General features: G+C 43.0%; 2 protein-coding genes across 5 annotated transcripts in view; one reads left to right on the top strand and one right to left on the bottom strand.

Annotated features, from left to right (window-relative positions):
* The window catches only part of LOC121404639, a 52699-nt gene that overhangs the window by 581 nt on the left and 38235 nt on the right, over window positions 1-13883 (bottom strand). The gene's annotated exons all lie outside the window — the stretch shown is intronic.
* Window positions 1-13883, top strand: part of LOC111070082 (teneurin-a) — a 134881-nt gene that overhangs the window by 106246 nt on the left and 14752 nt on the right. For all 4 annotated transcript variants that reach the window (XM_022360386.2, XM_022360385.2, XM_022360390.2 and 1 more), the window contains 3 exons: window positions 9000-9119; window positions 13148-13315; window positions 13387-13579. In XM_022360386.2, the coding sequence (XP_022216078.2) occupies window positions 9000-9119; window positions 13148-13315; window positions 13387-13579 (481 nt within the window). The remainder of the gene's footprint in view (window positions 1-8999; window positions 9120-13147; window positions 13316-13386; window positions 13580-13883) is intronic.

Raw genomic sequence — 13883 nt, 5'->3', positions numbered from 1 at the left:
GGAGAAAACTTAAAGGGACAAGGGACATCGCACAAGTACGTATAAGAACGCATTTTCCGCTTTAAGGCAGAACTTCTTAAGCTCTTTAATGAGCTGCCGAGAAAGGACCTTAAAATCTACAGATCTCTGACATAAAATACTTACATAATTTGAAGGCAAGCGAATTCAATTTATTTGAATGTCTTTTTTCGGTAAGGAAAATTTCTATGTTCTGTGGCTTTATTTAATGAACAGTTGTGGTCCACGGTCCACTCCAAATACGAGCAGTACAGCCATAGCCATAATCTCCCTGTGTGTACATCGCTTGATCGCTGCCAACTTTATGCCCTAGTCCATATATCCTTAAGCCCCCTCACCCAACTGCCTGTACCGCAAATGCGCTTGTCATCCAATGGTGGGTACAAACTATGAAAAACCATAGAAAAATTCGCTGAATTTTGTGCAGTCGCACAAAAAACCAAAACAGCTACAGTAAAAAAGAGAAAGAATGAAGCAAATATGTCGACAGACCGGGACATGGATGGTCTAGGATGGGGTCACGAGGAAGCAGAAAAACGTTTTGAGGATATATGTAGGGTATATAGAAAAAGAGAGGGCCATTTAAGCGAAGAAAGAGGTAGAAAGAGGAGGAAGGGATAGGAGTTGTAGTTTGCCATATATAGTTATAGTCTGCGGTCGACGGCTTCTACAATCCCAGGATTCGCGGCCATTTTCCATGTGCTGCATACATACATACACATATGTACATATGTAATATACATGTGTGTATTTGTGTGTGTCTATGTGTGTGCACTCAATATAATTTAATATTTTTCGATAGCAACAACGCCAGCTGAAAGTAATTACTTTTATGTGAGATTAGATATATTTATGTGTTTGTAGAGACAGAGAAAATATACACATGCACACATCCATAAAGAGGGTGAGGATATGGGATGTGGGAAAGGTGGCGAGGGACAATAGAGAGCGGAAAGGATATAGAAAGCCCGTTTCATTGGGGTCCCCACTCTGCGCTAATTCGACATCAGCACAAAATTTTTAATGGCCTGCGGCGAAGCTTTTACAAACTCATGAGAGAGAGAGAGAGAGAGAGAGGGCGAGATCGGAACCAGCAGCAGCGGCAGCGTCTACCACCCTTCCGCCAGCCCCTCCGGCAGTCATAAGTTTGAAATGGGGTTGGGGATTTTTGGGGGGATCCCCCATTGCCTTCCACTTCCCCCTTCGGCCAGGGCTTGCATTTTCGTTATTCTTTTGAGGGTCGAGCGCCGCATTTAAGTGAAGTGCAAACTGCAAAACTACAAAACTGGGTTTCGTTCTCGCTCTCTCTTTTTCGCTCTTTTATGTGGTAGCGAAGGGAAGGGAAGCGAGGGTTGGGGCTATAGGGTGTTGTGGCGGTGCAGCTCTGTAATGGCTTCATATAACTATAAAATATATAAGCTGTGTGCCATTGTGTTGACTGTCCTACTGGCATGAGAAATGAGTGGGCGGCGCCGGCAGTTGCCATTGCCATTGCAACATTGCATGCGGCCTTTGCGGCAAAAGTTGATGAAAACTGTTTTGATTGCGGTATAAAATGGAGGCAGGCACCATCACTACCACCAACATCCCCACACCCCTTCAGGTGGTGGAATTATTATGAACGGAAATGAAACGACACAACCACTCCCCCACTGACAGGGGTGATCCGTCCGCACCCGACATGACGGTCTTGCCTGTTTCTTAGAAGAGATTTACTACATTCAGGTATTATAAAGAAAGGCGATAAATGGTAAACGAAGCAGTCCGGTGTGTGTCTCCTTGGGGGATGCCTTATGATAGGTTTTAAAATACGACTGAAACGATTCTCTGATTGAAATTAGGGTTTACAATCCCTTAGTGCTGCCATCTGCCACTACAGGTACATAAGTAAAATTATGTACATAAGTACTTATCTTCTACATACATATATATGTACATATGTATTGGTCGGATGTCTGATTAGAGAGAGGAAAGTGCGTCTCCTGTTCAGATACCCGGTACATATTTATATTCCTTTATCATTCTGATGCTTCCAGAGCAATTCTTTGAAGCTTAAACTCGTATTCGTATTCGTACTCGTATTTATTGCTGTCAGAAAATCGAATAAAAACGATACGTTTAATTAATCTCTAATCTTCTTAAGGACGAGACTGTCGGAGAATCTCTCACTCTCTGTGTCTCTCCTGACCCTTTTCTCTGTATCTGTGTGTTTCGCTCTCGACCCCTGCCTGTTTTTCCAGGGAAGGCAGCGGTGCAGAAATGGAATTAGTTTTGTGTGTATCAATTTGGAACAGCCAAAATGTGTGGCAGGTGGAAGATAGATATGTGTATGTATGCTCAATGCATTAGCCACCAGGTGGCGCCGAAGCTAATCTCCCATCCAGATGCAGATGCAACCGGAAACGAAGGGAAACTGAATGGAATGAAACGGAAGTATGATAAGGCGAAAGAGTATCGGAATGAGACGAAAGGAGAGCCGCAGCAAACGAACGAAAAGAAAAGAAAAGAGAAATGATGGTAAAACCCAAACTAAATGGAAATGTTGGAGCCAATGAATGGCATTTTATGCAGGCACTTGGTGGCAAACCCTGCACCTATCCATCCCCACATCCCCCCTTAAGCGACGACACATGGTATGGCATTTACATATCGTCTCTATCTTGGACTTATGCCAGGCCCCCCCTTCCCTGCATACCTGCTTCCTTGCTCTGCTGTGTGCAGCTTTTATGCAAATTTACAAAGTGCAAATTACACGCTACTAAAGGCTTTCTTTTGCTCCCTCTCTCTCTCTCTCTCTTGTTGTCGGACGGCGCGACGACTTGTTTGTTTGTGTGTATGTGTGTGTGTGTGTGCTCCAGTGTTGGTAAATGGCAAACTTAAAAATTCTATTCAAACTTTTCAATACACATGCAGCACGTGCTGCTTTGTGTGTGTCCCCATTCCAGAGCCAGCTCTATTCACACGCCTATCGTCCTCCACAGACGAGCTAGCACTCGTCGCCCTCTGCCCTGCAGCTGCTATTTATTTATAATATGGGGCTCTCCTTTCATCTTTCACTCCACTCCACTCCGTTGGTACTCTGGGCACACTGGGCAGGAGCGCCACAAAAATAGCTCCGAATGACAAGAAAAAAGTGATGGATCTTCGACAAGAAGTATTAAAGTAATCCATTTAGGGAAGTATAACCGTAACCTCCTTTTGTTGGACGATCTTTGTCCACAAAAGGAATGGTATGTTGGACCCTTTCGGAATTTACATATGTGTATGAATTCAAGTAAATATATCTTTAAATTAAAATATGTCTGGACATCGGAGGGTTGGAATTGGGGAAAAAATGAGACAATTCCACAGAATATAAAATACTATAAAATCGCTTGGATTACATGTTTCTAATGGAATTCCCATATTGTATCCAAAAAATAAGAGCAGAAAATCCAACAATTTTGGCCACTGTTCTTCCTGCATTTTGCTGTCCCTTTGGACAGCTCCTTATCCCACTTCACTCGCTACTCTATTTCTTCTTGCTTTATTTTGTGTGCCTTTTAATGAAAAAGGGCGAAAGAAGCAAAAAGAAAAAAAAATAGCAAAAGTGCAGGAAACATTTCATCAGCCAACCAAGCACACACACACACACACAAACACACAGGGGAGCTCACTCCCCTTTATTTGCTAGGCCCTGGCACCTAGTAAGACTGCATCCGACGGCCCCCTGCACTACAGTCCTATGCCCATGCCCATGCCCGTGCCTGTGCCCATATCCCCGGTCTCAGTCCCATTCCCATCTCTGGCTCTCGCTACATAAAGCACATTTATCGTGGTTACAAAAGCGAAAAGAAATGTGTGGCCCAGGGTTCTCCTTCTTCGTTGCTGTCGTCGTCGTCGGCGGCGTTGCTGAAAAATGTTTCAAAAACTGTTTCAAGCTAAATGAACAAAAAGCGAACCACTCGGCTCCCAAGCCCAGACCCAGACGCAGACGCAGGCACAGGCCCCTCGCAAACCACTTTGCCTACAGCTTTGGCTTTGTTTCAGAAGAATCCTTCGAACTGGTTCTGGCTCTGGTTTCTGGCTCTAGCTCTGGCATCTTGCTCCCCTGGCCTCCTCGTCGTGGGCGTCATGAAAATAAAGCCAAATTAAAATTATATCCTTATTTTGTACTGCTGCTGCTTGTGCTGCTCCTGGCACTGGCGCTGACGCTGGCGGTTAGTGTCCTTTTGTATGCACAAAAGTCAACTAAGTCGTGCTCAATTTTTATGATGGGAAGACGACCACGACGGCGATGGAACCGGAGACGCCGCCACTTTGTGTGTTGCTATAAGCCAAAATGGAGCAGGGGCACGGCTCGCATTCGGCTCGTGGTGCAATTGAAAGGCAGGCAGCCGCTTTATGAATGGCCACAAATCCACCCACTCCCCGGCTTCTTCTGACAGCTCTGCCAGAGTTAAAAAAGAAAAGAAATTAAATGTACTTCCTTTATGCGCAATCTTCTCATATTTCGCTGCCCTCACGGCCACCTCCTCACCACACAATGCGCTAATAATGGAAGTGCACTTTTGACACAAAAGGTGCAGTAGCGACAATGCCTCTGCCTCGCCCTGGTTCAGAGTCTCCTGGTCCTGCTCCTGGTTCTGGTCCTCCTCCTCCTCTTCCGCATCCTCGTTCTCATCTTGCTTTTATTCCTGCTGCGGCTGCTAGTCTCGGTCCTGGCCACCTTTGTCGTCGCCTTTATTGCTCATTCATGGCAAGGACGATTAGACGGAGGAGGTCGCTTCCATCTTTGGCTGTTGCGAATGAGATTAGAAATTTTTGTGGCATTGCTTTCACTTCATTGGGGGCCCTCTCAAGGCAGGGCCAGTTCAGTCCCCCTAGATTGCTTTTCCTGAACCCTTCGTGAATGCTCGTCAATCTCATTTTATTCCTTAGCTAAATGCCTTTATTGCATCATAATTTTGAGTGGCCATCGCTGATGATGATGCTGATAATGATAATAATGGGGAGCTGATTGAAAAGTTTTTGTCAGAAAGAGTGCAAAAAGATACGAGCACTTGTACAATGCAGAAATGAGATTCTATTGGTCTCGTTCTTCCACGACTTTGATATCTTCCGCTGAAACGGGGAAAATCGAATGCACAATCGTAATTGTGTATTCGCTTTGGATTGATGGAGTCCCCAACTTATTTTGATCCGCCGGAGTTTAGCTTCGATTCAATTCGATTTCTTTCCCATTTTAAGACTATTGAAAATTAGCTGGAAACTGCACTCAAGAAACGGTTCCCCTGTGCCGTTTTACATTGAATAGTTTCAGCACTTTATAGCATATTGTGGCACATGGAATAAATTGGAGGTGGTGCAACAATTTGATGGTAAAAAAATCAAAGTGAAACGCCTCTCATAACCAAATCAAACCAATTCAAACCGAAACGAGTCAAGACGAGACGAGAGGCGAAGCAAAGCGAACCAAGGCAAACAAAACAAAATGTGCTGAAGACATTCGAGTGGGCTCTTTCGGTGGCGTATGAGTGATTTACCTGGCTGGCAGTTGGGCAGTGGGAAGGGCATGGGCAGAGGCAGAGGCAGGGGCAGGGGCATGATGGCAGCCCCAGAAGGCCAATGGGTTCAATTGGCCTAAAGAAAAGAACGGGGAGGAGCTTCTTTTCTGTTCTGTTCCTTGGCTGCAGTTCAAATAAATCAAATAAATAATAAATGAAACGAAACGAAACGAATAAAATGCGAAATAAAAACCACTCTTCACTTCAATGAATTGGAATACACATACACTTTAAGTCGCAAAACACACACACACACTCTGATAGAAGGATACTTACACACATGCAATATGCTTCTCGGTTTGATTTCAAATAAAATTTTGCTTCATTGAATCGAATTGAAGCAGCAAAAATGAACGAAAGCCGTGGCAAGTGAACAGAAATTGAACAGAAATTGAACAGCAATAGAAGCAATAGCATTAGCAATAGCAATAGAAGATGGGCTGTGGGAGTATTCGGCTTTGGGCCTCTTGCCTCTTGCCACTTGCCACTTGGTCAATTGCAATTAGAAGTCTGTGAAGAAGTTGGCCACTCTTCAAGAATTCCAATGCGGATCAACCGTTCCGAAGACCATCACTAATAAAAATGCAACAGTGCACATAAAACTCTGACCCAAATACTGTACATTATGTGTTTATGTACACCCATACACTCACACACAGTCAGCAACCAGCAGTCAGAAGGGCAGGAGGAAGAGATATATATGGGAGGTCATCAGCAACAGCAAGCAACCATAGGGACGGACGGACGGAACGGACCCTGAGGGAAAGAGTGAGGTACAAGAGAAATTGCATCACTTGAAAACTTGAAAATGTTTTTGAGAACTTGCGCTGGCACAAAAGTTTAAAGAGGCCAACTGCAGTCCTGTCTCGGACCCAAGCCCAAGACCAGGCCCAGGTTCACCTGACGACGTCGTTGGACCCCTGTGTGATGGAAGCAGGCAGAGATTCTCCTTAACTCTACAGTAATTAGTGCAAACAATTGCGCCAGTTTCCGATATCCTTGGCAAATTTTGCTCACCCTGTCCTGTCCTGTCCTGCCATATCCTACCCCGTCGTGTCCTGTCCTGTTGCTGACTCACTGTGGAATTTTGTTTCAAGGTTTGCCATTCGGCTCCATCGCCATCTCAAGAACCATTTCAGTTTTCTACAAGTATATTTATAGCATCCCCCCAGCACCCATTGAAAATATAAAGCACATTTCGTGTGCTCCCTTCTTTTGACTTTTGTCATAATAAATTGGCAAACTTGAAATCGGATATCGGTTCATTGTTGGCTCCTTCTGCGCCATGCAGCCCTGCGATTCGTGTGACAAAGAAGAAAGCCAGCAGCAGAAAGCAGCTCCGCTAGGGTTGCCATAGTTTCTTTTGGGAGGAGCGCTCATTAAATGGAAATGCAAATGGAAATGATTTTGTTTTTTAGCTGACGGCCTGCCTGCCTGTCGCACGCATCGTATATACTATGAAAATACCACAGAAGACATCCGCCAAGGACGCGGCAAGGGCAACTGGGTACTTACCCCACCTATTCACCCCGTGAAGAGTATCGCATTGCAGCCGATTGACAATTCAACGATATTGTATAGAGTCGCCAGCCAATGGCTGACCCGCCATTTGCTTTTTGATTTACAATTGTTCTTTTCATCATGTACATTCACCGTTTTAGTTTCCTTCTCTCAATTATCGTTGGTCTAGCTATCGCTAGCCACATCTATGAAGTATCGCAGGAAATTTAATCAATCGAATAATGAATTTTAATAGTTTTTTCCATAATAGTTGTTAATCAAATGCATGTCTTTTAAAATACTCTGATAGAATAAATAGATAGCTGACGGCGTGGGCCATTGATGGTTATTAGTCGAGCTGTCGATAACAGAATTTCGTATCGAAGTAATCTATCGATGTCTTACATTTTTACGATCGTATATAAACGATGAAAATGTGAACGTTGTCACCACGGCGGCTACTTTATGCGTATTCCATTATTAACCGATAGCGATCAAATATCACAGAAACAATCTTTAAGCCCAATATTCAGATCAGAAAGAATTTGCAGCTGTTGAAAAGAGGAATTATATTCTTATCCGATAAAAAGCGACAAGACCTTTTCCCAATATTTTCACATAGCTTTGTTTTTTATTAATTCTGTTTTTTGGCCGCCTTTTCCTTAGACAACAAAAATAAAACACCGATTACTATTAGAAAAACAAATGACACAGAATATTTAATATCGATAAATGCCGTCGATCCAATTAAACCATCAATAGCCCGAGCTACTAATCAAACCCTCAATCCTTCTCAATACACATTTCTCCTCAGATCCCCAACGAATCTTAGTTCTCATACTATCATCCCGTCTCAAACCAGTCCAGTCCCAAGTCCACAGCTGCTCCGTCCTCAACCTCTTTAATTATGAACAGCTTAAAGCAATCCAATCTTTCCATTGAAAGTAGATTGGGAGTCCAAACTCGATACTTTAACTTCATTCTCTGCGTGCCAAATGAAATTTGTGCTTTCACTCCCCATTACCTATTTCCCAGTTCCCTCACAAGAAAGAGCTGGAGACACCAGTAGCTGTACGTACTCGTAGATAAATACGAGATGAAACAGGGGAAGTACGGGTGCAGGTACGGCTACCCATGCTCGCATTCTCCCCTCCTTTGGCCTCCTGTTATTTTTTCCGCAGTCGATTGTTGGACATTCAAGTAATTCCACAACACAGTTTCAATCACGTACACATCCAACTTTCAATAACTGCATAATCCCCCGCCAGAAAAACGCTTTGAGATTGTCCCACAAAGAACTCCGCCAATACATAGACAAAGATAAATATGCAGACACAGATACAGATACTATGTACAGAACCCACTACTCCTACTCCTTGCTCATGTCACAAGGTTCATTCCATTCCATTCACAACTCCCCACCCTACCCCCTGTCACTATCTCACAATCTATCTCTCTCTCTCTCTCTCTATTCATACATATACTCGTATACTATATATATATCTAGACCTATACATATGCATACTCGTACCAAGAAAACAGATACAAAAATTTAAATATCTTTATATAAATATTTCTTCATATTATTGCATACCTTAAGTTTTCTTTGGTTTGTCTTAGAGACAAAAGCAAATCAATCGAATCGTTTATTTGTATCCCCAAGTTGCGTTAATCCGATATTACATAACTACCTAAACTACATACAACAATTGTTCGATGTTTTTTCACTTTTCAATCTTATGATTTCATCAATCACAAACCACAAATTTGGAAAAAAAAAACAAACAAAAAAATCTAATAGAAAAACAAAATAAAACCAATGAAAATACCAAAAATTAAAAGATTCTAACAGATCAATTTCTATTTTTCCCCATCCATAAATACCGAAACTCCCCAATACTATCTTTGCCTTGGATCTTGGACGCATCTCTACAGTCGCGTGTCTGTGATGCGAGGACAGGTGATCACTCCTCAGGGACTTGGCATCGTCGGCATTCGTGTCTCTGTAGATCGAGACTCACGCTTCGGGTTCACCCTCACCCGCCAAGGAGGCTGGTAAGCATAATCCATTAATATCTGTATACTTTCTATGTTTTGAAGCTATTTAAAACTATATTTTCTAAGGCTTCTATACCATGGGAAGAACATACTATATATAAGAGTATTCAGATATACATGAACCTCAAATTACAGCACTTGTGTATCAGCAAAATAAATTTCCGTAACACTACACAAATTACTAAGAACCTGTCTTTGACCAGATGGAAGCTTCAGAAACACTGGCGATTATACCTTTTTGATATACGAAAATTACTTACGTATGAGTAAATTCTCATTATCCGAGCCGGCTCTGGCCTGATCCATCCTGATTAAATCTGTGATGATGGAATCTGCAGATGATGGCCAGCAGATACTTATAAAAAAAAAAAAAAATTATAAACCGACCAGGCAACAGTGCGACGAAGTTATCACATTTTTAATTAAATCTTTTGCTTTGATGTGGCCCCCGTCAGAACTCGGAAACTTCTTCGGGCTGCTGTCTCAAAGTTTGCACAAGCGGTTAGCATAATTAGAGCAGACTACAGGGCAGTGACAGATTGGTCAGCAGCCGCAAAGTATAGGCCGGGCCATACGTCCGGACTGCCCGAGCTGGGAACACATTAGTTTCAATTATTTGTTATTTTGTACGAATTGCTTTCCAGCAAAAGAAACAGAAACTTCTACCAGTTCTGTATAGTCCTCTAATTGAGCCCATCAAAGATGCATAGACATGGCACAGATGCGAGAAGGTGTGTGGGTATATGCATTCCCATCTGAGAAAGGGGATAGGGATGGAGAAGCAGTGGCTGTGTCAGCCAGTGGGCAATCCAATATATCTAATATAAATATTTTTGCAATTGTTTTTCTCCATTCTTTTGTTTGGTATGTAGGGGTTGGGGGGGTTGGAAAAGGAATTCCGTTTGCAGCCATCAGCAAACTGCCTTTTGTGTATGTGTTTGTTTCATGTGTCTGTGTGTGTGTATGTGTGTGTTGGCCAATTTAAATAAACATTTCGCACCCGTCTTTCCCTGATTTTATTATGGCCAAGCAGTAGGAGCAGAAGCAGGAGCATGCCTCACGAACAAAATCTGTGCAACAGACAGACGGACCCAGAGCTCCAACAGTCTGATGATTATTTGTGTTTGCTTCCAGAGACGGACTTTATTTATTTCAATCTCTCACACACACTCGCATTAGTCTGGGCAAACAGTCAGGTATATGTACACACATATGTACATATGTATATATGTATGTACATATATGCACTCGTACACAACAGACCATATCTATATGGGCCAGACACAACACGACTCCGTACGCAGCACATATTCTCGGTGACTATTTTTTACCTACGAGTAAATGCGGCCATAATTTCTCATTAGCCGAATGGCCAAGTAAGCGATGCCTTGCCCTGCTGTAAAATACATATGTATGTGCCTGTCGTCTGTCCAGCTAGGTGTGACCTTCGGCGCCTTGCCGTCATTTCTAATTCTTAGTTTTTACCCACTGACTGGTAGCTGCCTCTATCTAACCTTCACATATTTAATTTTGTAAAATATAAGAATTTTCATGATATAGAACACGTTCATTTAGTTTTTTTTTTTTTCATGCGAATATTACATGAGGAAAAATTTGTCGCTTAAAACCGATCCAGTGTCGTCATTAGCTTTGGAAATCAGGACGAAAGCAACAGCAGTACCGCACCGACTAACAAATATGTCCAGATCTGGAACTACTTCCGCTGCTGCTGCTGCTGCTGGTACTGCTTCTTCCGGTGCTGCTGCTGCTCCCCGATTTTATTGTGGCATAAATTCCCCAGCTAGTATTTATGTATTTTTATTATGACAACTTTGTTGTTATGTATTTTCCTGCTGCCTGCTGCATGGCTTTTGCCTCGTGAAGCCTCTCTACTTTCTGGAATTTTCAAGGGAGTTTAAAGTTTTTTCTGTGTATTGGCCTTGTTATTTCGTATGCAGCTGTCTGCTGCTGCTCCTGTTGTTGGCTGGCTATAATTCCTGTTTATGTTCAAATTATTTTTGGCTGTGTATAGGAGGAGATATTCGCGTCAAGGCAGCATACTACAGGTCAATACTCTATTACCTCATTTCGAGCCAGGCTGCAACGACTCTGAAACTAAAATGCGCTACTCGCAGAAGCTTTTCGGATTGACTTTTGACTGTTACTTACTTCCACTCAAGGTTAACTTATATCTTTCCTGGAAAAGGATATAACTGATTTTAACTGTATTTGTATGATGAATGTCACTGCTGCTTATGTGCCCCATTTTGCATTTCCCCCCATTATTCCATCTTGCAAACAAATGTCAATCCACCTCTTTTCACATATGTATTTACATACATATGTATGCATATATTGCGGTTCATTCTGCTGGTTCTTAAGGATCTTCTGGTTTTATGCTTATAATGTTCATTTCAATTTGAGTTTACTTTTATAAGCTTTCCACACATTCTCATACCCACCCACTGCCCACACACATGGCGGAAGGAGCAACAATTGTTGTTCCAAGTTGCCATTTTGCTTCCCCTTATGTCTTGACGTTCTCATTGCTTTGTCGGCTGGCTCCTCGCTCTCTTTCCTATTGCTTTTTCTTAGCTTTTCCCATGATTTTTCCTAGCTTTTCTTGTTGTTGTCGGACATGCATTGTTGGTTGTTGCTTTTGTTATCATAGTAATAAAGGTAATAAAAGTCATTATATTGTGCTGCAGGGATTATGGTTGGCATTTTTGTTGTTGCATACGTATTGTTATTAGACTCTTTTCTCTTTCTCTCTCTCCCTCATTCCTTTCCTGAAACGGGAGTTTCCATGTGTGTGTTTGTGAGTGGTATATGTTTTCGGGTTGTTGCCTCCGCTAAATGGTTTCCCCACCACCCCCATACCCCCTGGCTCTGGTCAGCCTCATAAAATCCAATTCAATTACAAATGAATGAATGCGCGCCAGAATGTATGCAATACCCGGCCACAGCGAACTCTGTATCAGCGTATGCCTTTGTGTGTATGGTTGTGTGTGATAGTACTTTATGCCCGTCCAGTCCGGCATTATGGCAGCCACAACAGCAGTTGTGCTGGAGAATGAGGAAAACACTAAAATTAAATTAGTAAAAATTGTAACAAATTTTACAGAATATTCTTGTTTTCTTTTTTTCATTTTTGCTGCCACTCTTTGTTAATGCTGTCCTGGTTTATGGTTTCGTTTATGACCCGCTTTGGTCGCCTCTTAAATGGGGGATATTTAATGTTTCATGCTATGTCATTTATTACAAGCTTGTGGTATTTCCAGTGCAGGAAAACTTAAAGCAAACTTAAGCTCCGCTTTCTTTGTTTGTTGTCGTGATATATCTCAATTGCTCGCTCCAAGCACAGTTAAAAATTGCAATAATTAAATATAATTTATATGGTCGGAAAATATTCTGCGTATTACACACATCCACTTCGACGAAAAAACCAATATGGTCCCTAAACTCTTCGAGTCGCGAGAATAAAAACAAAAGTATTACTGTTTTTGGAGAGTTCGTAGAGCTTCTTCCATATTTTTCCCCTTTCCTTTCCGTATTTTTCTGGTTTTTGTTCCGGCCTTTGTTTTCAAACAGACTCTATCGCGTCTTTTCCTATTTCTTGTTCTTGTTCTGGTAGAAGTTTGTGCAACTTTTCGTCTCCTCTACCCAGACACTGGAATTGGAAATTGCTCCAGCAATAATGGCGGCGGCCTCGAAATCGCCATCATTATATTTAATGCGGCTAACGGCATTGTGAGGGGACCGGCCAAGAGGGGAGCCCAATCAAGCAAAAATCTAAAGTTTTTCAATTTCCAACAAACAATTGAGGTATTAGAGTTTCTTGCCAGACCACCACCCCCACCTCCATCCACAATCCACCACCAAGTCCGGATGTCTGTGAATGGGTTCGGTTCGATTGAAGTTCATTAAAATATTAATTTACATGTTTGCCTTCAAGTTTTGTACTAATTTCATATTCCTTTTCATTCCCAACCCGCAATCTACATCGCTGTCCGATTATTTCTCAGGTTTGATGTTCTCGTGAATGGCGGGGGAGCGGTCACCCTACAGTTCCAGCGATCGCCGTTCCGCCCTTTGACGCGCACCGTGTTTGTGCCCTGGAACCGCATCGTAGTTTTGCCGCCCGTCCAGATGCAATTGAGCGATGACGACGAGACCACCAGTCGCAACATAAAGTAAGTCGCCGAAGGGGATGTACAGGGGAGCAGATCTTATGGTTTGTACTTTTGTGCGTGTGTGTTTCCAGGGTGGCGCCCCTGAATCCGGCCTTGACGTTCCTAAATTCCATACACTACCACACGGCGGATGAGGCTAATGATGCCAGTAAGGTGTGCATGGACCACGACCACGAGAAATTGAGACCACAGCTGATCAGCACCTGGATGCCGAATGGCGTGGGCGCCATGCCCGGCAAGCGGGTTATCTTTGCCGAGACTCAGGTATGTGTCCTTGTGTCCTGTGGCCCTGTGCCCTTCCCCTCTTTCCCATAGATGGGACTCCTCCTCTCTTCGGTTGGTCGGCTGGCTCTCTGTAGAGGCACTCTGGGCTCCCTGCCCTAATGCCATTCCTAATTAGCGGCCTGGCAGCATCTGGACCGGCGCAGCGCGCATTTTTAATTAATTTAAAGTTTGCCGTAATGACATTATAACTTTGCATCTGGCAGTCTAAGCAAAGGCAGGAGCAGCAGCAGGAGCAGGAGAAGGGGCAGCGCCGGCAGAACATTAATTCTGCTTGGGAAGGGGC

This window comes from Drosophila obscura, unplaced genomic scaffold, assembly GCF_018151105.1.
Source record: "Drosophila obscura isolate BZ-5 IFL unplaced genomic scaffold, ASM1815110v1 contig_28, whole genome shotgun sequence".
Taxonomy (NCBI): domain Eukaryota; kingdom Metazoa; phylum Arthropoda; class Insecta; order Diptera; family Drosophilidae; genus Drosophila; species Drosophila obscura.
This window is presented reverse-complemented; position numbering and strand designations above follow the sequence as displayed.